This window comes from Gigantopelta aegis, chromosome 4 (genome assembly GCF_016097555.1).
Source record: "Gigantopelta aegis isolate Gae_Host chromosome 4, Gae_host_genome, whole genome shotgun sequence".
In the NCBI taxonomy this organism is placed as follows: Eukaryota; Metazoa; Mollusca; class Gastropoda; order Neomphalida; family Peltospiridae; genus Gigantopelta; species Gigantopelta aegis.
The window spans coordinates 89,064,044-89,087,522 of NC_054702.1; the positions used below are offsets into that span (position 1 = coordinate 89,064,044).

The following is a 23,479-nucleotide window of genomic DNA, read 5'->3' on the forward strand; positions in this document are numbered from 1 at the left end:
TAACATATAGTCTTAGAAAGGAAACCTGGTACATTTTTCCATTAGTAGCAGAGGATTTTTTATATGCACCATCACACAAGACATGATGGCACATACCACGGCCTTTGATATACCAGTCATGGTGCACTGGCTGGAACGAGAAATAGCCCAATATGCCACTGACGGGAATCGACCCTAGACTGACCATGCATAAAGCGAGCGCTTTACCACTGGGCTACGTCCCGCCCCTATGTGATGATGAATACCAAGCTTATACAGCATTTCCAGCACTTGGTTTGTTAAATTTAATTATTTTGTGTGTACATACAGCCTATTCTCCAGACTTTAACCCAATTAAGTACATGGAGTATGCAGCATACATTCATTTTCCAGTCATGGCCAGCCACAAAGCACTGGTTGTAGAATGGCTAAAGCATAAGTAAAACATTGAATTATTTAAAGGGTTTTTACACCCCCACCCCACCCACCCCTGCAGGTCTTTTTCTTTATTTAACTCTAACCTGCACAATTTCAGTGGGTTTTTTAAAATGTTTTTATAGCTGATACATAAAAAGACCATGGTATTCAAACATAACCACATTCTGACATATTTGATATCTTTAATTACTATAATACATATATAAATATACAAATTGCACATTTAATTTTGCAACACAATTGTCTAAATTAATTGTATTATATCATATAACTAAATTTCAATACAACAAGTATTTATCTAAGATACTTGTCTTGAATTTTTTTTAATAAACACAAATACTTAAAAGGTTATATTTTCTCTCCAGCAATATGCTTCAAACACAAATGGTACACAGCCTTTTTCCCCCTTGATCAAATGTTATATACTACAGTATATTCATGAACTCCCATCCATTACTTTTATCCTCTCAGAGATGGCGTGGTATTGACTTCGTCTTTATGCTAACTTTAATATAAATGTTTTAGTCAGATCAATCAATGTAAATACAGTTTTCCATTTTCATGCATGGACATGCCTAGTAGTACATACAGTGACGCCCATCAACCCTCTATATATAGGAATGACACCCATCAAGCCTCTATATATAGGAATTATCTCAAAAACTGGCGTTTACCACAGACAGTTTATACATATCGGTACATAACATAATCTGTCTAAACCAGATACCTGTAAAACCAGACTTTTTACTTAAGTCTCTTGGGTGTCTGGTTTAGAAGGATTTCACTGTATACCCATCACCATAAAGTTCTACAAGCATTACTGATGTATAATGTAGTTATCTATTATGGTAATATCGATTGCATATTACAACAAAATCTATCACTGTGGGTACAACTGACAACACCTGTGAAACACATGCCTACAATTCTTAATCAAACTGAACATGTCCTTTATATGTGTATATGGTTTCACTGAATTTAAAAAGTAATTATTAAAAAAAACTAAAAAACATTTCACCACACTGATAAATAAAAAGAAACGGAGAGAAAGAGAAATAATTGATGGAAGTTCAATCGAGTGACTTGTGAAATATAACACTGAATGTTCACATGTAAATCATATTCTCACAAAACACACTGTAAACTACCAGATATTATTGATATAATGGTAAAGCAATGGTGACTCACTAATATTGACACCATCTCTTCAGCCCACACCATTTTATGATCACACCATTATTTATGACCAGAGGTTAGAAATACACATACATGTACATGCATTTAGAAAACTAGGACATCCGTGTCAAAATGCTTGCATCAATCTGATCAAAGCTATTTATCAACTCAAATTCATATAAGACCAATTACATTATTTAAATTGGCTATCGCTAGAATTTTAAAGAAATGACTATGACAAAATAATGTTATCATTCCCATGCATAGTTCTGTTCTAGTACTAAAAATTACTATAAATGTGGAAAGTACACAAACTAGACATATACAAACAATATCAAATTAACAAACATTTAGTGCAAAAATTGTAACGGGTGAAGACGTCAAACGCATTCAATATATACAAAAGCTGTGTATCAACAGGGTTCAACAAATCCACGTAACTATAATACATAGGGCACTAGCCAAAGCTTCGGTGAGGACTAGTGATTTTCTCAAACATTTGTCGAACACAGATTAACAACAGGACCCAATTTCACAAAACATTGCAAGCCTAGTTTTGGACATAAACATAAATCTACGACTAAAGCTCATTTCTTATTACTACTAACACAGGGCTCGCCCTGTCCGTTGCCAAATTAGCCAACTGTTAAGTTTTATACAAAGTGGCTACATTTAGTTAATAAAATTTTGTCAAAATCAACCACATTTTAGTAATTTCAAGGAAATACTCTGTAGGCTATATCTAAAAACTAGCTAAACAAAAGAATTGTTCCATTGAGAGCCTTACTAATATTTTCATCTTCTTTTATCCTTAAAAAACCTCCCATCTTCTGTAATGATGTCATTTTCTAGTTGAAATAGATGTCAAACACATGTAAACATATGTCCGGTATAACTGCTAGTTGCACATGTAAATTTACAATGTTTTATAAAATTGGCTCCCGATTGCTAATAAAGGTATAATCTCTTTTTTTTGGTACTGCTATTTCATACCGGTGCCAGGCAACACACGACACACATTTCAACATGCACCAAGAGATACAGTTCAGGCTGTCACTGGTCAAAGACAAGATGACAACTTTCCATGAAGTCATAATTGCAAATTATGGTTACGAAAGATACTACACAGAAAAGTATTAATTTGTTTTCTATCACATCTATATTAAACTTTACCACTGGCTATGTAAGCCAGCATGTTGGACATACAAATTACAGTAACATTCAGTGTAATGTCTTAAAACAATAATGATTGGTCATTGTTAATAATTAGAAAATACAGAGTTGGGGTTTAGAAACGTTCAATCCATACAGCAGCAGCATATTTACAATCCATATTATGTTATATTTACCGTATTGCTTAACAATGTTAGCATAAGCTAAATTTCTGTTAATAATTTAGTTCATGTTTAAGAACTGCAAAGTGTGGTTTTCATCAAGTAAGAGGAATAGGTTGCAAGCACTTGAAATGGGTTGGTGATTATAATCCATCTTGATAAACACGATATGCCAATATTTACAAATGTTTTTTTTATAACCTGTTACATTATCTGCATGGTTAAAAATGCAGAGCTAAAGTTAACCAGGTTATTTTAATTGCATTTACCTAGGTTGTTTTTATCTTCCATTACTGGCCTTTGTAGAGAAAAATACCCTGTGCTGCTAAGAATGACACAAGTTAAAACTGTGTATATGATTCTTATATGATATTAATCTTCAGTCTGCCACATTAGCTTGATATGCAAGATTTTTGTTTTAGATAGTTCAGAGCACAGGTACCCCCAAACAGAAACCCAAAATACAAATACTATAGCTACATATATATAACATAAGTATCGGCCTAACATATCCGATGTCATTGTTTACCTGTGGTACTATAGAAGATCTTTTATTTCTCAGTTTATTGCACATTATTTATTTTACATTGTGAGTAATAAACAAAGCAACACATTGCCTCTTGCCAGCTCCTGAGGAAACAAAACACATATTTCATAAATAAAACAATACATTTATTTTGAAATCCATGCCGTTTAATTCTTCTACTCCCAGTATATTTATAACACACACAGCACTGACAGTCTGCATTCAATCATAGGAAACATGCAAATATATATATGTATCGAAATATTTAACCATAAGCTACAGAATCTTTTCTATGTGCTACAAATTGCTGAAACAAATCAAGATTTTCTTTTTTAAATATCAGAGCATTGTCATGGGTATGAAACAAAAATTACCACAAGTAACATTTTATTCAAAATCCTATCTGTGTAAAATAATTTTATTTCAACAAAGCTATAACACCATACAATCAGTGATCACTATTAAAAAGAAAAGGTACATCTAAAATGAAACCTTCCACTATCACTGGAGTTACCCGTACCAGAATAAGAAGGAATCTTCCATTCCTGACCCCATTAGGATGCCACAGATTTTGGTAAACTATTTGTGGAGCAATATTTGAAATAACTAATGAGGAAAGCTATTTGACATCTTACTATGAAACATTAGAGCCAGGAGAGGGTACATGATACTAAAGTAAAGTTATTGTACAAGAACAAAATTTTAATACTTTGGTGTCACTATGACTAATCTTGTAATGCCGCATAACATTTTTTCTTGACAAATTTTAGTTTTGTTTTCTCCTCCATCCTTGCTAATAAAATAAATATGCAATTAAATGTCTAATATACCACAATCTAGTTTGGTGTTAAACAAACAGCAGCTAAACTCAAAAATTTAAAACACCATGTTTCAGAGATGCTACACAATTTACAAATGCTAAATAGTTATTGGTAATCAAACTTTTAAAAACAATGTTCCATGCAGAAAAGCTAACATTGTCTCCAGGAGAGTTTTTGCCCGAGGTGTGATGGATTGCAGGATTGATACTCCTCAGTGGACACTGGACCCCACCCAAACCAGTTCCCCATGACTGGTACATCAAAGGCCTTGGTATATACTGTCCTGTCTGTGGGAAAGTGCACATACAAGATCCATTGATGTTAACCATATGATAAGACACCAAATAGCCATAGTTTAAAATATGCTGAGGTGTCATTAAATAAACATTCCTTTCCTTTATATGTCTCCTGAAAAGTAGCACATATTACTTTCCTTCCAACTCACCCAGGCAAGACAAAACCTGCTAATTATTTTGACTATAATCAGCATTTATTATTTGTGTGGAAGCTTTTATGAAGATTGAAAAGAAAGATAAATAAATGCAAATGTTTACTGTAAAAAAAATGACAAATCTACATAACAATATTTTGCTGTGCTTAGTGCACTAAAGTTATGAAAGAAATGAGCAATGTAGAATTAGTTTTCAGAATATGTACACATAGTGTAACCAAATAACATAACCATCTGGTTTCCAGACATTTCAATAAAACACGTTTCTTACATTGTGACTATTATCACTGGAAATGTATTTAAAAAAAAAAAAAAAAAAAAAAAAAAAAAAAAAAATTTAATATGATTTCTAAATAACAATTTGCCTACATATACGTGGTATATATTCTTCTAAGCATCCTAACATTTTTATTTCAAATTCATGGCATTCAATTTTACTGGTAATCTAATAAACATCAACAGCTTAGAAACAGCAAACAAGGTGTGGCTCTAAGTGCCAGTAAACCTGCTATTAAACCACAAGCCTGTCATTAAATGACTACTAGTACACAAATCATATTTACAGTCTGTGTTGGAAGAAAAACACATTCAATATAACAACAGGTAAAGGTTACTATGCTGAAGGGTTTTTTAAACTGTAAAACTGTTATAGTTTTGTATACCAAGATAAACTATGCTATAGACTATTACACTACATTGATGGCAATGTATAACAAGATCGCTTATACACTTTTTTTTTTTTAAATATAAAATTTTATTTTCTGATCAATAACTATTAATAATCATGTTTGTTATTTTAAAACATATGAAGAGAAATGTCTATAAAACAATTGGATATGACTATTAGAAAAATTAATACTTGATTAAGTCTTTTCAGTCTGTCGGTTTATGGAATAAACAATAATTGGAATTCAGACATTCAAACAACTTGCTTATTTTACATACACATGTAAAGCAGCAGTCATTTTGGAATGACAATAAACAAACTGTCACACTGGGAAGGTCGCTGCATGAGCACAACATTGAGGAATGTTCCATTTAAAAATCATCCAAGACTAAGTCAATTTTTAAATGTTTGGTTTATTTGAAGATCATACCATATTTTTACTATTAATTCCCTCTGAAACCATTTCAGTTTTATTAAAGAATATTAGTTCCTTCTAACAGCAAGATGGTTTTTACAAATATTTTACCCTTCTAAGTTCTAAAGTCAACTGTGTCTATATTTTAGTTTTTAGTTCTCCTTAAGTCAAGTAATTTACAGTGATTGATCAAGTTACTATATATCTACAAAAAATGAATATCATCAAGATGAATGACTGGTGGTACCTCTAACAGATACCACCACCTACAATAAATTAAAATGTTCGTCACATTATGTAGAGATATAAATCGCAGTTGCAAAGTTAACACAGTTCGGTCTCCGAGCTTAGGGTGTTCTTGACCTTTAGAAACATGCTGGTCAGCCAGGGATCAAGACGAGATATGCTGTCATAGTTTTTCAGAGCATCTGTGTAGGCTTCCACATTTTCATCCTCACACGCCTGAAGTAAAGCCTGACAAAGAGAATCCAAACATCAGACTTGGTGCAACATTAAAGCATCAGTGGATTAAGACAGCTTATTGATAATGTGGATGAATATACTACCATTGTGTGATACCAGTATCATAGACTGAGATGTGAATGATGTACTCTGCAAACATTTGGCACAAAGTATCGCAAAAGCTATTTTATTTTAATCACATATTGTCAAGTGTTTGACTCATTTAAGTTGACCTCACCAGACATGAATAAATTCTATTTTGAAACTACAAATTTTGATTTTAAGTATTAAAAGGTTCAGGCCCAGTGTTACTAAGAGATTTTAGTGCATTACTAACTTATTGTTGTTTACTCATGACTTCATTAATTATAAAATGGATGTCAAAACTGTGCATGGTGCTTACAATTATTATTATTATTTTTAAAAATATACACACGAATAGATATAATCAACACACCGTATGTACCGGTATGTTTTTTTGTTAATGTTGTGTTTTTTGTTGTTGAATTTTTTTTTTTTTTTTTTTAAATTATTATCTGGGGCCAAAAAGGAAAGAAAAAGAAAAGGAAAAGATGTCATGTACGGAATTAACATTGATAAAATGGAGAGTGCGAAGGTTTTTTTAAAATAAATATATCTCAATATTTGACAGATTTAATAAGCTTTTATGATGTTTGAAATAAATTATACCACTGCTCCCATTGTTTCTTAAAATCTTTATAATTACCATTTTTAAAGAAGATACATTTTTCAGTTTCCAACTTTTCTTTAATTAAAGTTTTTAAGGCAGAGAAGTTTAATTTTTGTTTTTGTATTTTCATGGTATAAATATAATATTTTATGTTAATAATTTACTGCATATGTATTTGTTTTCTTAAGCAGACCCAAAATGGCAATATGTTTATCTATATTTATGCACTCTCCTATAGTGCTGAATATCCAGTTAGTAATATTTTCCCAAAATTCTTTAACATAATAACAATCATAAAATAGATATTCAATGGTCTCTGACATACGATTACAAAAAGTACATTTATTGGAATTAATATAATATACTGTATGTAGAAAAGTGTTAGTAGTGAGAAATCTGTGTAGAATTGTGTATTGAAACCAACGTAAAGTTGTATCTCTAACACATTTAAAAGATATATTATAAAATATATTCCATTCATCTGGTGAATAACAAAAACCTTTATTTTTATATTTTAATTGAGACTTTGGAATGGCTGTTGTGTAGCATAATAATTTATATATTTCTCTACATCCCATTTTTCAATACACACATTTGAATTTAGTTTTTCCTTCATGTCTCATAGCCCTATAATGTAACAGGCATACGATAATATGACGTAACAAAGTATAATTAACTGAGAGTGCTTTTCCTTGCATGGGTGGCGACTCGAGTTTTGCTAGACTTGACCCGTGCCCGAGTACTCGTCGAGGCCCTACTTACAATGCATCAACTGATGCATTTTTTATCTCTAGTTTTGACCCTAATACCAAACTGTATTCATTCTCTGTTCAAACTCTGACACAGAGTATAAATTCTAAAAGCCTTGTAAGCCATGAAAGAGATTCTACCTTCAAAAGCTTGCATTCTCTTGAGTCTGAAAAAGCTGGGAACATCTCTTCATATTTCTGTAAGACCAGACGAGTGTTGAGGGGGTCAGCTCCACACATGTGACACACCGCAGCCCGGAAGAAGTGGTCCTTGGCACTGTACTTAAGCAGACTGTTATCCATTGCAGCTACAGCAATCTACAGCGAAAAAAAACAAAAAAATGTGACAACAATCCATGGTTCCGTTTTATGAAGCGATCTTAGCACTAAGATCACCATAACTGCATAAGATAGCTATGCACTTGAAATGATCTTAAGACTAAGATTGCTTTGTAAGACGGGGCCCAGGATGTAATGATGTTATAATCAATTCTGTTCAGCATTTCTTGAATATGTTGAATTTAATTTATGTTACTACTTTATTCAAAGGCTGGCAGCTATATATTTAATTCATACACCACTAATAGATACTATTGTTAATACATGTATTAGTATTTACAACAGAAAAAAAACAGTTACAAATAAATACATTTAAAAAATATTTTGTGCAACAAGTCACTAAAAATTAAAATAAATCCAAAATATGTCTTACGGCTGTATAATATTAATAGTTACAATATTTAGAAAATTACACAATGTGTATGTAGAAGAAAACTAATTTCTATAAAGTGGAATGCACATTTAGTTGATTTTCAATTGATCACCATACAGCCGATACTAACTAATGTAATACATGAAATGTGATTGATATACACTTTCCAACAGACTCTTCATATACCAATTACGATAGGTGTACATTTTTGAGGGGCAGGACAATAAGGCAAACTTCAACAATTGTTTAAATATACTTAAAAATAAAGAAATGTAAACAGTTTCAGGAGTCACGTTTGAGTATGATAACCAATTACCAACATGCAAAACAGTGGATGGTTTGTCTGGCCGTGAGCATATGACTTGGACATTGTGGCAATATGCCACATGACCGCCGTTAAATTTGAGTCCTGCAATACTAAAATATACTTGTTTGTCAAATTAATTTTATTACTTTTTACCATTGTGATGGATTCCTAACCCTATTATACTAGTACCTGTTCATAAATATCAATTGCTTTTTCGTAGTTTTCAAGTTGAGCGGAAAATTGTGCTACTTTCAACAAACATTTGTTGGCAGAACTGGAAAACAAAATATTTACAAAGACATTACATAAAGAACAGAACATCTCTAAATTTAAGTGATGCTTACGATATGATTCTGATTTATTAATATGATTAAAAATGTACACACACTGGTTTATCCATTCAAATTGGCAATAAATGTCATATTAAACAACATAAAAAAAGTTACAGCAGTACATTCATTCTGAATTAGGAAAAATAACAACAAAAATAGCCCATTCAAGCTGGTTAGAAACAGAAGATTGAAAACTAGCTGCATTTATTACATTTTGCTCATAAGAAAACACTTTTTTTTTTTTTTTTAAACAATCTAAATGATATAAGATCTTATTGCAGTGTGGAAAAATATTTTATTTTATATAGTATTATGGCTATATTTTCCATCGCTTCTTCTTGATATAAATATTAAATGCAATTCAGTAAATTTCACCTATTTGATTCTTCTCCTTTGAAATAATCAGCAGCCTGTTCATAATTAGTTATTGCCTGAAAACAGAACCAGATCATTGATTAAAATATTGTTAACAAAGTTTGTTTTGTTTAAGGTAGTGTTTTCCCTAGCTTGTTTTAGCATGGTGCAGCACCATGCCTCCATAGTCTAGCACCATCTTGCCGTAATCAGCACCATGCTGCCCTGAGATTAAACAAGCCTTTTTCGATAATTAATTGTAAAACTGCATTTATAAAACACCCCAAAAGGTATTATTGATTAATAAAATATGCCTTTTATATCTTTTGCCATTCATTTATTAAAGCAAGCACATAAATTGTATTAATGTTTATTTCAATTAATTTTTGTGTATTTTTATTGAAAACAATTCCCCCGAAAATGGTGAAAATGCCCCAAAAGTGTTTGGTCTACCATCAGACTTGTCAACCTTTAGTCAAGAGAAAGCAGGAGGTGTGTGTTGAAAAAGCAGGAGATTTTGTCAAAAAGCAGGAGATTTTTTAAATTCACACAATTTAACCCAAAATCGCAAGATTTAAAAAAAACATTATTACAATAAGTTATATGAATACTTTATAATGTCATATATACTTCTTAACCTTAGATCTTGGCATTAAAAAAAAAAAAATTAATAATTTTTTTTTTTTTTTTTTAAAGTTTAAATATTATTATGAGTTAATACATATTTAAAAAAAATAAAATATTTTATCCAAAAATGTTAAGAACATGAACAAGAAATAAAAATTTTAATTAGTACATTTACGGTATTACACTTACAGCCTTACAGGTTGCGTTACATTATCATTTGTGGTTAGTGTACCTAAGTACCGAAGACAAATTTATATAAATCTTATAAATTAATATTCAGTTTTTACTATAATGAGGAACGGTGGCGTGGTACTTATTTAAAATCATTATAATGATGCAATAAACATTGTATTTTCATTAATCATAAGTAAAACCTCATTACGGACATCGTGTGAAATATACCGGAATTATACCCATTTCCGTGAGTAACTTTATGTCAATGTCAAATACAACATTTTTAATTGTACAAAAATAATTTCTTAAAGTGTACCCGTATAACCAACATTTTACCGCACAAACATACAAAATTAATTGACACAAGTATGTTTATACAGCTAATTGGTCTTTTCGTTGTCTTGCTGTGACATGTGATTTTAACATGCATGTGTATCGCTGTCAACTCGGGAGTCTGGCAGTTCAGATTCGTCATAGTTGCATTATGTAATCCAGTGGGAAGACATTTTACAATTCAGAGGTGTTATTAGAACTAAATTGGATAGGTTTTTTTTTTTATATGGCAACACTGAATGTCAATACACAACCTGTTGAATTAGTGGCAACACGCTTTGTAGCCATTACGATGACAACAAACATTATAATAACACGTCATTTTATAAACTCCATGTGCTTTTTTAACAATATAAATAGGCTATCCCACAATTCTCACTTCGGCAAAGGTTAAACAGTCGGGACAATTCGGCCTGTTACATTCTCGGAAACCGAAAGTAGTCGACATTTTCCAAACGAAAAAAAAAAGGCAGAGTTACTTCCCTTCTGTTATTTTGACAAAAGAGGATCGATTTTTTTTATGCTTACAAAAATGTCATTTAACAGGAGAAACTGTCTCCCGCACAGGTAAAAGGAGATTTGATCAAATACCGGGAGACTCCCGTGGAATCCGGGAGGGTTGACAGGTCTGGTCTACCATGCCTTGCCAAATTTCAAGGGAAATCACTGTAATGTGTAGTAGAAAACGCTGAATGGATGTCAAACAGCTATTGGATGTCAAACATTTGGTAATTATGACATATAGTCTTAGAGAGGAAATGCTCTACATTTTTCCATTAGTAGCAAGGAATCTTTAATATGTACCATATAGCACATACCACGGCCTTTGATATACCAGGCGTGGTGCACTGGCTAAAACGAGAAATAGCCCAATGGGTAATATTGATAACATATCCTGCAAACATTGGTCCTAATAGTATGTACTCAACAAGAAATAACTGAAATAAAAAAAAATCCAAAGATATCAATGGTGACAAAAATGTTAACTTCATCATGATATTTAATATACAATAAGTTTCCTTTGCAAAACTCAACAGTGACACTGTGTGTGCAGTTAATTTAAAAATAATAAGATAAAACTTCTTTCTTTACAGACAGGTTGATCTACAGTATTGTATATACTGAAAATATTACTGTGCATTATAATTGTTCATTACTTCAGTAGACATACTAACCCCCAATGTATTAAGAACAAAGTGACTAACCTTTTCTATGTCAACTAATTCTGTTTCGTATATTTCTGCAATTTTTTCGTGGTGCTTAGCAGCAATAGTAAACCGACCCTAAAAAACAAACAAATATGTTATAATGGAAAAAAAAAGAGGTGACTATAGCATCAATACACAAACAATCTGAATTTGAAATACTGTTACAAAGTGAAACCCTTTATAAATTACTTAACTGTTTCTATTGTGTGCGATGCAAAGTAAATGTAGTTTTAATCCAATTATTATCCTTGTATACCATCCTGAGTAGGCCTTTTATTAGATCACAAATATAAAATATAAAAATTGTACTGAATTATGATTCTTGATCCCTACAAATAGGCGTATTAGTAGGGATCAAGAATCAACGATTAGTAGGTTACACTGTATTTTTTGGTCATAACTGGTTTAAAGTCCAAACCAAATTGTTAACTATGATAAATTACTCTCCTACCTTTATTTACTGTTAAGATTTTCTCCACTTTTTGTCCAAACATAAATCGTGAAAAAAATATTACATTGTCATGGATTCCACATATTAGACTGAAATCATATCAACTATATCGACTTTGTTAAGATCTCCTAGGACAAAACACATGCATTTTTTCAGTCTGCCATTCTGCTTTTTTATGGAATAGTCTTCAAGAGGGGTGGAAGCTTCCTAAGTATGAGACGTAATTAATTTGACATCATGATGAGTGCGTTATACCATAGCCCATGTCATGTTGTTGTTAGACTACGTGATATCGATCCACCCATCTTGAAGAGCATTCCAAAAACAAGCAAAATAGCAGACAGCAGAAAACTGCATGCATTTTGCCCAATGTGATCTTAGTGAAGTTGATGTCGGTGACATCATTACATTCTCATATGTGGAATCTGTGTCACTGTAATGGGGAAATCTAATGGTAATTAAAGGTAGGAGAGGAATTTATCGTAATTGTTAACAATTTGGTTCAGATCTAGTTACTAATCTAGTTTAAAAATTTCAAACAGAAGGCAAAATAGGTTGCTGATCAGAACAGATCATACTAAATGTCAGACGAATTAATAATATTAAAGGATCATATTTGACATAAAAAAATTCAGTCAGTTAATTTTAATGCTTTTGGACATTTAGTAGGACCTATTTAATTCCCATGATATGTTAGTGCAAGTAACATAGTGTCAATGAGATTTTTTAGCACCATATGAAATACGATAAATGTAATTAGAAACATGCTATTTCATTTGAGTATTGTTTGTTACAGTATGTACAGTCACCTCAGAAAATTGTGAAAGCTATGCACTGCGAAAAAAAAAATGGTTGTCAACATAGTATAGGTTATGTGAAAACACTAAAGCATAACTGATACAAGACCTAACCTATTGTTTGTGACTTATTATTTCAAGGGGTGATTCTAGTGTTTTACATAAACGCACATACACTGTGACTTAGTGTCAATGTGGAGACATGAACTTAGCAGCTAACAGCCACAACGATGACTTTAAATGCCACCGCACTGATGTTAGTGAACCACTCAGATATACTTACCATATCTGTATATATTTCAACTGCTTTGCGGAAACTGTTAATAGCCTCTGAAAGACAAGTTGCAATACTTGATATAATATTATATACAGAAAAGCTAAAACTAATTTACTTAATCATACTAGCTTATAAATATCTTTCCCAGAATAAATTATTCTTTATTTCCAATTCTGATGGTTGGTTTGTAATCATTGATGATAATGATATATTTGAAGAAAAAACAAAACAAAAACTGCATCCTAAAGATACAATACCTACAAAACAATCAAAAATACTTTTCAAACTCTAAACAGCTTTGAAGAGACACAACACTGAGGAAGGAAGGAAAGAAATGTTTTATTTAATGATGCACTCAGCACAATTTATTTTCGGTTATATGTTGTCGGACATATGGTTACGGACAACACAGATATTGAGAGAGGAAACCTGCTGTCGCCACTTCATGGACTACTCTTTTCGATTAGCAGCAATGAATCTATTATATGCACCATTCCAAAGACAGGATAGTACATACCATGGCCTTTGTTATACCAGTTGTGGAGCACTGGCTGGAACAAGAATTAGGCCAATGGGCCCACCTAAGGTGATCAATCCTAGATCAACCACGCATCAGACAAGCGCTGTACCACTGAGCTACATCCCGCCTGACAACACTGAGGCTACTTACCCATGGGATCTGCCTTCCTGTAACATGTGCCGGCATCTACGAAATGTGTAGCTGCTTCATGACGACTTGTAGCCTTCAGCTGTAGTTGGGCTGCACGACAGAATGCATCACCAGCAGCTGAAATTTAGCAAACACAACTGCTGAACCAAACTAATATAAAAAAATATGGGTATGCATGTATAAAACATGACAACATTTACTTGTAATAAATTAGTCTTGAATAGAGACTGGTTCTTTCGCTATCGTTCATGTGTGCTCATGTAAAACATTTTCCGAATGGGCGTAAAAGTACTCGCCTCATCACACGCAGACATTGCTGATTTATTTCTCAAACTTACTGAGAATTTATACACCAAGAACAATTGCTGTCCTACGTGTATCACTCACCATCAATCTTCAAACCATAAGCACTAAGAAACGCAGGCCAAATACTGGCATCAAGGATGATTTGATCCAAACTGAATATAAATTTACCAACACAACCCACTCCAAGTATATAATCATGACTATACATTTAATAAGCACTTCAGTTAGTAATAATAATAAAAGACATGGGAGACCAGTTGTGTTGGCAAATTTATTTTCTTTCTGGAGTCTTAAGCAGGTCTCACACTGGAACAACTTTTGGTTCAGCCAATTTTCATAAATGTAGAGTATTTTCTTGAAAATAATTAAAATGTGGCTAATTTGAGAAATATTTGATTAGCCAGACTAAATTTTGTAGCCATTTTGTGTAAAAATTAGCAATTGGCTAATTTGAGAAATATTTGATTAGCCAGACTAAATTTTGTAGCCATTTTGTGTAAAAATTAGCAATGGGCTAATTTGGTAATGGACAGGGTGAGCCCTGCTTAAGTCTAAATATTGATGGCAACAATTTAGATAGGATCTTTTATATGCACCATTCCAAAGACAGGATTGATGGCACTGCTGAGATATATCAAGTCAACTGTTATTTCGGATAAACGTCTTTGTTTGATGATGGCATGTTTAATTCTTACCAGCCCATTTCTTTGCCATCTTGAAAGCATTGGCCGCTCTCACATACAGCTCAGCTGCTTCCTCAACCTTTGTTGAACCTCTGAAAGATATAAATCATACACTGGAACTTCTAGAACATGTTCAGTGCTGTATTGTCCTTTATACTAAATTTCTACTAGCTGACACAAAAGATCAGTGTTGTGATTTGTAAATTCATATACATGTATATTAGGGTTTCTGCCAGAGGGTAAAACAAGTATGGCGCCATACCCAACTTTTTGGCAGATTTTATTTCTTTACGTTAACTTTTTAACAAAATTAATTACCTGTATCATTACTGTATGAGTTTCTTTCTGGGGGAGACCCCCATACCCACTGTTGACTGTGGTTGCATTCAAGTCCATAGCGCCATGACCCAAAAATTTCTTTCTGGGAAAAACACTGTATATATATATACACGTAACTTACTTTTACACCCACTTGAATCTACTACAAATCTATTTCAAACTCAAATTCCTATTTTAATCCACTGTTATTTAAAGACAATGCCATAATGCAATAAAAATAATTGTGATATTTTAGAATGGCAGCTTAAAGGAGAGGTCAATTAAGGCATTTGGCCTGGTATGCATATTCAACGATATATAATGCACATTATTGCTTAATATCAACACGTATAATCGTATAGTTAATTAATAAAATGGTTAAATTTGATGGCTATTATATATATAACAGGCGCAGCCATTTTGTACCATCTCAGTGAGTACGCCCTCTGGCGAGCTGGTGCTTACGTAATACTTAATGCGTAACGTCAGGAATGAGCCTTAGAACTAGAGAAACACAATCTACCTGGTTTTTGCGGGATGATAAATAGTCATACATTGCAATGTTCTGTAATAATTCACATGCCAGTAAGCTAGCAATAAGTATATCCAGCACTATATATATTATTTTTCAATACAAAATAAAATATCAATGTCAAAGTGGCTACACAACAAGTCAAAACAATTAACAATATTTTGCCCATGCATTAACCTACGTACTGAAATGATACACGGAGTATTTTCTTAGTTAATTGGTCTATGCTGTTAGTTGCTTCTACCTGTGATTCCTGATTGGCAGGTGTGTATTTCATTGGTAACCAGATGAGCCAATTAATTGACGCTGTCTAGACACAAAAATACATACCGGTATTGTAGAATATTACCTGTCGCCCCTAAAATTGTAATGGACATGGTTTATTACTGTAAATAGTTCTGTAAAACTATTGATTAAGTTGACTTTTCCATCTAAAACCACAGAACTGACCAATTACGTAGTCCCAAAGAAAAGAAAATTATCACTTGGATATCGTTTTTGCTCCAACGTAGCATATCAATAGGCCTAATAGTGTACCTTTTTCCTTTGGATTATTTAACAGAGAAAAATACTATAACCCCATTTTGTTCCGTTAATGCAACTTGAAATATATTTAGTTAAATAGTTTATTATATTATTACGTCATTTATGCTGTTTTACAAGTCAGGTTGATCAAAGAGAAGCGCCTTGTCGAAAACTACTACTTTTGTTTACACTGTACATACAGGAGATGGTCAGGAGCTGACATCACTTCGCCCCAAGCTATCCCACCGGACGTCACAAAAACGAAACAAAATGGCTGCCCCCAGTTAGCTGGAATAATGAACTCTAAAATTACGGGTTTTTCATTTGCTATATTATCAGTACATGTGTTGGTGGTCCAGGTAGGCATCTTTCCAACACATAAGGCTCTTGTTTGAGTTGACCCTACCTTTAAGGGTTTCATGGAGCAGGGCTTGAGATGGCATCAATGGTAAACAGCCTTTTTCAGATGTAGTCAAAGAGCACCTGTCGTATTAAAACCGAAACCCATGGCAGGGTTGGAAATTAACATGAAAACCAAGGTCGCCAGCAGGGCCAGTTGAAGAAAATTTTTATTGGCCCTTCTTAAATTCAACTAGCCCTCCAATTATCACACTGGAATTTAACTGCACAGGTAAATTTAAAACTATAGTGGTTTTTTATTGAATAATAACCGTTTGCGTCAAAGAAAACCGATGAATTGCTGTTGAACTTTATAATGAATGAAGTAAAAATTGATATAAAGACATATTGTTAACTTTTAAATCCATACCGACTCAAATAAAAATTGAAAAAATTTAAAAAGAAATCCAGTATAAATAAATGTTTGTTTACAAAGTACCATTAAATGAAACACATGAAATCTCATTTTCATTACAGGGTAAAAGATAATGCTGTAGAAACAGACTAAATGTAGAACTTTGCATGCTTTAATAAACTTGTCTGGGAGTGGCAGTCCTCTTTGTGGCGATGCAAGAGGGATGGAATAAACTTTGTGGTGATACAAGAGGGGTGAAATTCCCAGCAAATGATTTCCTCAGGAGTTGCTCCTCTCCTAGAAAGAGATTCATGGAATCATCCACTGTTTTGCCAAATGTTCATTCGACTCTGCTTTGTGCAGAGATACGGCCCTGATCATGTATTACGGTTGTGTCATTCAGATTACCATGGAACATGTATCTGTAACAGAAAAATCAACTTCCACTGAGGGGATTCGAACCACGGACTCTCGTACTGAGAGTCCAGCGCTCTACCAACTGAGCTAATAGGGAAATTCCCACTAGCTACTGCCAGTAGGAGCACTTTATACCAACACTACTACATACTCCCCCCTCAAGTGAAGCTACGTCCCGGAGCTGTGGGCCACGGACAGTTGAATTGTTACGGGTCCTGACTGGGTTATAATTGTATTCTTGTATTAAGAACACACTCAGTCCCTACGTCGGCTCCAAATGTAACAGAAAAATCAACCTCCCCTGTGGGGATTCGAACCACGGACTCTCAGTACGAGAGTCCAGCGCTCTACCAACTGAGCTAATAGGGAAATTCCCACTAGCTACTGCCAGTACGAGCACTTTATACCAACACAACTACATATCACACACAAAAAAAAGAGTTAACCTTTGCAGTTTGATGGTAATTTGTAAAGAATTCTTGTTTTAATTTACACTGCACTTTTACTACCAATAAAGTGTTATTTGAGACGGTATGGGTTTAAAACGTAATAAATTAATATGTTTTTATATGAATTTGATCTTTATTCATTATGTTGGCACTGTCAGAATATAGAACGTGTTCTAGGTCTTCTGCTGCCAAATGTGTAGTTTGCGCCAACATAGATGTGGCGAATCAACTTGGGGGCGAACTAGTACACGGGGTGAACAGGTCAAACTGGGGGCGAACTGACTGGGGGGCGAAACTTCATGGATTTACCTTCTGACACCTATCATGGCTTTATGATTAATGTTTATTACTGTTGAATCTTTATTTCATATTAAAATTTTATCTGTTATGCAGTGTTCGAGGGAAGGACTTTCCTTTGGCACTGTCACTAACCCTAACCTTAACCCTAACTCTATGATCAGTATTTATAATGTTCTTTATTATAGCCTACACTACCTGACAGTGCCAAAGGAAAATCCTACCTTTAGTATTATATGGCATCCCAGTGGGATACTGGGTTCTTGAAGTCTGGTATCCAAAATTAAATTCTGGTATCCCCGTTAATCTCGAACACTGGTTATGTCAATACAAGCTTGTGTTGTTGAGCTGCAAACTGGAAATTCTTGTTCATTAATCTCAGCATTCCCATCAACTGCCATCATGATCATGTGCAATGTCATTATGAACTGATTGATGTGGTTATTTTGATTTTCAGCTTACCCAAATAACGATCCAAAGAAGCCTTTAGACGAGTTCAGTTTCTTGTCGGCTTCTGCCACCAATTCTTTTCCCTTTTCTTCTTGGTCTGCCATCGTAGGATTTATATGGTTTTATAAACAAGGAAATAAACAGGGCAAAAATTGTAATATTCTATTCTCTATCGATTACATTGCTTTTACTCCGTCACTTCCCTCCCACGGGACAAATACTTAATTTTGCTACGCCACACAATACGAACCAGTACACGAGTTAGTGACATCATATAGGTAGCACTAAACCAATTAATTTCCGGCTGGGTCGAAGTTCGAGGTGCACCGGGGGACTTTTGATAGAGAAGTTAACACCACAAGTCCTGTGATTGGTTATAAATGTAAGTGTGTTGGTTGTAAAAAAAATTTTTAGTTTCATCTGGGCTAAAAATGTATACAATTTTAATTCATCTAGTACCACTGTGTCAAGTAGCCTTGATCTTGGAACATGTATGGAGTACATGTAAAAAAAAGTACTAAACTTTTGTGCGAAACTACGGGTGTTGTAAAAACATCTGGTTATACCGAAAATGAGCCATGAAAGGTACCATTTTCTGCAGTTAATACTTTGAGGTAGGGGTTGTAGTACTGATATTTATGGGTCATAGTTTGGTTGATATATTGCATATAGTGTTTTTAAACACAAACGTTAACATGGTCGCCTATGGGATTTGAATTGGTATAGTTCAACCTTTATGTCAGGGAAATAACTCGCCCATTTAAAAAAAAATTTTTTACTGTAACAAATTACTAGAGTTGCTGAGTTTATAGATTCTTATAAAGAAAGAAAATGTTTTATTGAACGACGCACTCAACACATTTTATTTACGGTTATATGGCGTCAGACATATGGTTGAGGACCACACAGATTTTGAGAGGAAACCCACTGTCGCCACTACATGGGCTACTCTTTCCGATTAGTAGGAAGGGATCTTTTATTTGCACTTCCCACAGGCAGGATAGCACAAACCATGGTCTTTGTTGAACCAATTATGGATCACTGGTCGGTGCAAGTGGTTTACACCTACCCATTGAGCCTTGCGGAGCACTCACTCAGGGTTTGGAGTCGGTATCTGGATTAAAAATCCCATGCCTCGACTGGGATCCGAACCCAGTACCTACCAGCCTGTATACCGATGGCCTAACCACGATGCCACCGAGGCCGGTAAGATTCTTATACGAAAACGATAACTAGTAATAGTAGTATCTAGAACATTAGTCAACATAGGAAACTTCTTTTTGTTGTATAACTTAAATCTTTAAACATTTTGCACTACTAGAAATTTAATAAGCTGATTCAATTTCTAGCAGTGAAAAATGTTTATCAAAATATTAGAAAATGTTTTTAAGTAAGTCTGAATCATGCAAATTTCAATTATCCAACATTGTTCACTATCCGTCCAGATAAGCGTATATCCTTCTTACTATTCACCCTGACAAAAATACTAAAGAAAGCTTGTTCAATGTCGTATTAGTCGATTTTGTTTTATTTTTTTATTTTTTATTATATTGTTTTTAATTATTTACAGCTGAAAAGTACATATTACGGACTAACCTGACAGCTTGTATGGGTACGAGTAAACCTTTTTTGATTACGGCTTTGTGTTATTCAACTTATTGGTTCAGTCTTTTAAACATTTAAGTACTCAGTGGCGTAGCGTGGGCGGGGCCACCGAGGCGGTTGCCCCGGGCGCAAAATTCTGGACTGGTGGAAGGGACTCGGGGAGTGCTAACGGTCCACTGGTTAGGAGACGCAATACTTGTCTTGCCCCACGCTACGCCACTGTAAGTACCAATTACTTAGGGGAACCTGTAATAACTAAATCCACCACATACTGAGAACGAGGTGGTCTACTGGAGGAATCCTGTTACATATCGATAACGTTCAGTGATCTACTGGAGGAATCCTGTTACCTATCGATAACGAGGTGGTGTACTGGAGGAATCCTGTTACCTATTGATAACGAGGTTGTCTACTGGAGGAATCCTGATACCTATCGATAACGAAGTGGTCTACTGGAGGAATCCTGTTACCTATCGATAACGAGGTGGTGTACTGAAGGAATCCTGTTACCTATCGATAACGAGGTTGTCTACTGGAGGAATCCTGTTACCTATCGATAACGAGGTTGTTTACTGGAGGAATCCTGTTACCTATCGATAACGAGGTGGTCTACCGGAGGAATCCTGTTACCTATCGATAACGAGGTTGTTTACTGAATGAATCATGTTAGATATCGATTACGATATGGTCTACTGGAAGAATGCTGTTACCTATCGAGAACGAGGTGGTCTACTGGAGGAATCCTGTTACATATCGATAACGTTCAGTGATCTACTGGAGGAATCCTGTTACCTATCGATAACGAAGTGGTGTACTGGAGGAATCCTGTTACCTATTGATAACGAGGTTGTCTACTGGAGGAATCCTGATACCTATCGATAACGAAGTGGTCTACTGGAGGAATCCTGTTACCTATCGATAACGAGGTGGTGTACTGAAGGAATCCTGTTACCTATCGATAACGAGGTTGTCTACTGGAGGAATCCTGTTACCTATCGATAACGAGGTTGTTTACTGGAGGAATCCTGTTACCTATCGATAACGAGGTGGTCTACCGGAGGAATCCTGTTACCTATCGATAACGAGGTGGTGTACTGAAGGAATCCTGTTACCTATCGATAACGAGGTTGTCTACTGGAGGAATCCTGTTACCTATCGATAACGAGGTTGTTTACTGGAGGAATCCTGTTACCTATCGATAACGAGGTGGTCTACCGGAGGAATCCTGTTACCTATCGATAACGAGGTTGTCTACTGAATGAATCATGTTAGATATTGATTACGATATGGTCTACTGGAAGAATGCTGTTACCTATCGAGAACGAGGTGGTCTACTGGAAGAATCCTGTCAACTATCGGTAATGAGGTGGTCTACTGAAGGAATCCTCCTACCTATCGATAATGGTGCGGTCTATTGGAGGAACCCTGTTTCCTATCGAGAACGGTGTGGTCTACTTGAGGAATCCTGTTAACTGTCGAGAACGAGATGGTCTACTTGAGGAATAATTTTACCTGTCGAGAACGAGATGGTCTACTTGAGGAATCATTTTACCTGTCGAGAACGGTGTGGTCTATTGCAGGAATCATTTTACCTGTCAAGAACGGTGTGGTCTATTGCAGGAACCCTGTTAACTGCCGAGAACGAGATGGTCTACTTGAGGAATCATTTTACCGGTCGAGAACGGTGTGGTCTATTGGAGGAACCCTGTTAACTGCCGAGAACGAGATGGTCTACTTGAGGAATCATTTTACCTGTCGAGAACGGTGTGGTCTATTGGAGGAACCCTGTTAACTGCCGAGAACGAGATGGTCTACTTGAGGAATCCTGTTACCTGTCGAGAACGGTGTGGTCTATTGCAGGAATCCTGTTAACTGCCGAGAACGAGATGGTCTACTTGAGGAATCCTGTTACCTGTTGAGAACAGTGTAGTCTATTGCAGGAATCCTGTTACCTATCGAGAACGATATGGTCTACTGAAGTAATCATTTTACATATCGATAACGAGGTGGTCTACTGGAAGAATCCTGTTAACTATCCAGAACGAGATGGTCTACTGGAGGAATCTTGTTACCTATCGATAACGAAGTGGTCTACTGGAGGAATCCTGTTACCTATCGATAACGAAGTGGTCTACTGGAGGAATCCTGTTACCTATCGATAACGAGTTGGTCTACTGGAGGAATCCTGTTACCTATCAATAACGAGGTTGTCTACTGGAGGAATCCTGTTACTTATCGATAACGAAGTGGTCTACTGGAGGAATCTTGTTAATTATCGATAACGAGGTAGTCTACTTGAGGCATCCTGTTAACTATCGAGAACGAGGTGGTCTACCGGAGGAATCCTGTTAACTATCAATAACGGTGTGGTCTCACTTTGTCGTTCATGTAGAAGTTGTTTATTAAAATTCTGTACAGTGATGGGATCCAGGATCTGGTCTTGTTAGTGGATCTTCCTCCGTGTCCTTAGAAACTTCGCCAAACTCCAAACCAAAAACAGTGTCTGCGATCACAGCGTAGGGCACTCCTTGACCTTAGATGTCCTGCTTTGTTTCGATTTCTTAGTGTTCATTAGCATAATTGTGTATGGCGCTCCGAATTCGCTTTCTGAAATGTGCTGCTGTTAAAAAAATATCTTGTTTTAATCGTGCTTTGTATTTCAGAGCTGAATAAAATTATATGCTGATTATTCGTTACCTACTAATCGTTGTACAGCATATCGAACCTGCTCGCTGTTCAGTACCCCAAAAAGAAGTGTTTTGTTTAACGACATTACTAGAGCACATTGATTTATTAATCATAGGCTATTGGATGTCAAACATTTGGTAATTTGACATATAGTGTTAGAGAGAAAACCCGCTACAGTTTTCCATTAGTAGCAAGGGATCTTTTTTATGCACTATCCCACAGACAAAATAGCACATACCACGGCCTTTGATATACCAGTCGTGGTGCACTGGCCCGAACGACAAATCTGTTTAGTACCAAGTTACCAAGAAGCATCCGCAGGTCCTAGCGATGACCGACGTGTTGTGTAATAATTACTAAACCTTGCTTTCGCCCGATTTCTTTTTAATGTTTTAGTTACACGAACATCAGTTGTCTGCTGGCTAATTATCAGGCAATAAAAATCACTGTAAGTCTGTTAGGTTTCGTGCGGTATTTGGTTGATCACAGCCTTGAATATGATAC

At 34.9% G+C, this 23,479-nt stretch overlaps 1 protein-coding gene across 1 annotated transcript; it reads right to left on the bottom strand.

Moving 5' to 3' along the window:
• Window positions 1–585: 585 nt before the first annotated feature.
• On the bottom strand, window positions 586–18,897 carry LOC121371355 (alpha-soluble NSF attachment protein-like). Its single transcript, XM_041497180.1, has 9 exons — window positions 18,695–18,897; window positions 14,953–15,032; window positions 13,952–14,068; window positions 13,288–13,334; window positions 11,754–11,831; window positions 9,436–9,491; window positions 8,918–9,002; window positions 7,851–8,027; window positions 586–6,281 (listed from the first exon to the last, which is right to left on the bottom strand). Exons 1-9 carry the CDS (start codon window positions 18,784–18,786, stop codon window positions 6,132–6,134), a joined length of 882 nt encoding a protein of 293 aa, XP_041353114.1. The 5' UTR covers window positions 18,787–18,897; the 3' UTR covers window positions 586–6,131.
• Between the last annotated feature and the right edge of the window lie 4,582 nt (window positions 18,898–23,479).

What these genes read in the sequence shown, in the direction of transcription:
- LOC121371355 (XM_041497180.1), bottom strand. Translation starts at nt 18,786, where the DNA reads ATGGCAGACCAAGAAGAAAAGGGAAAAGAATTGGTGGCAGAAGCCGAC. An exon ending in CAGGAAGGCAGATCCCATGG is followed by an intron (nt 13,335 to 13,951) that starts GTAAGTAGCCTC and finishes CTTGTCTTTCAG; the next exon opens with AGGCTATTAACAGTTTCCGC. An exon ending in GAGAATGCAAGCTTTTGAAG is followed by an intron (nt 6,282 to 7,850) that starts GTAGAATCTCTT and finishes TCTCTTTGTCAG; the next exon opens with GCTTTACTTCAGGCGTGTGA.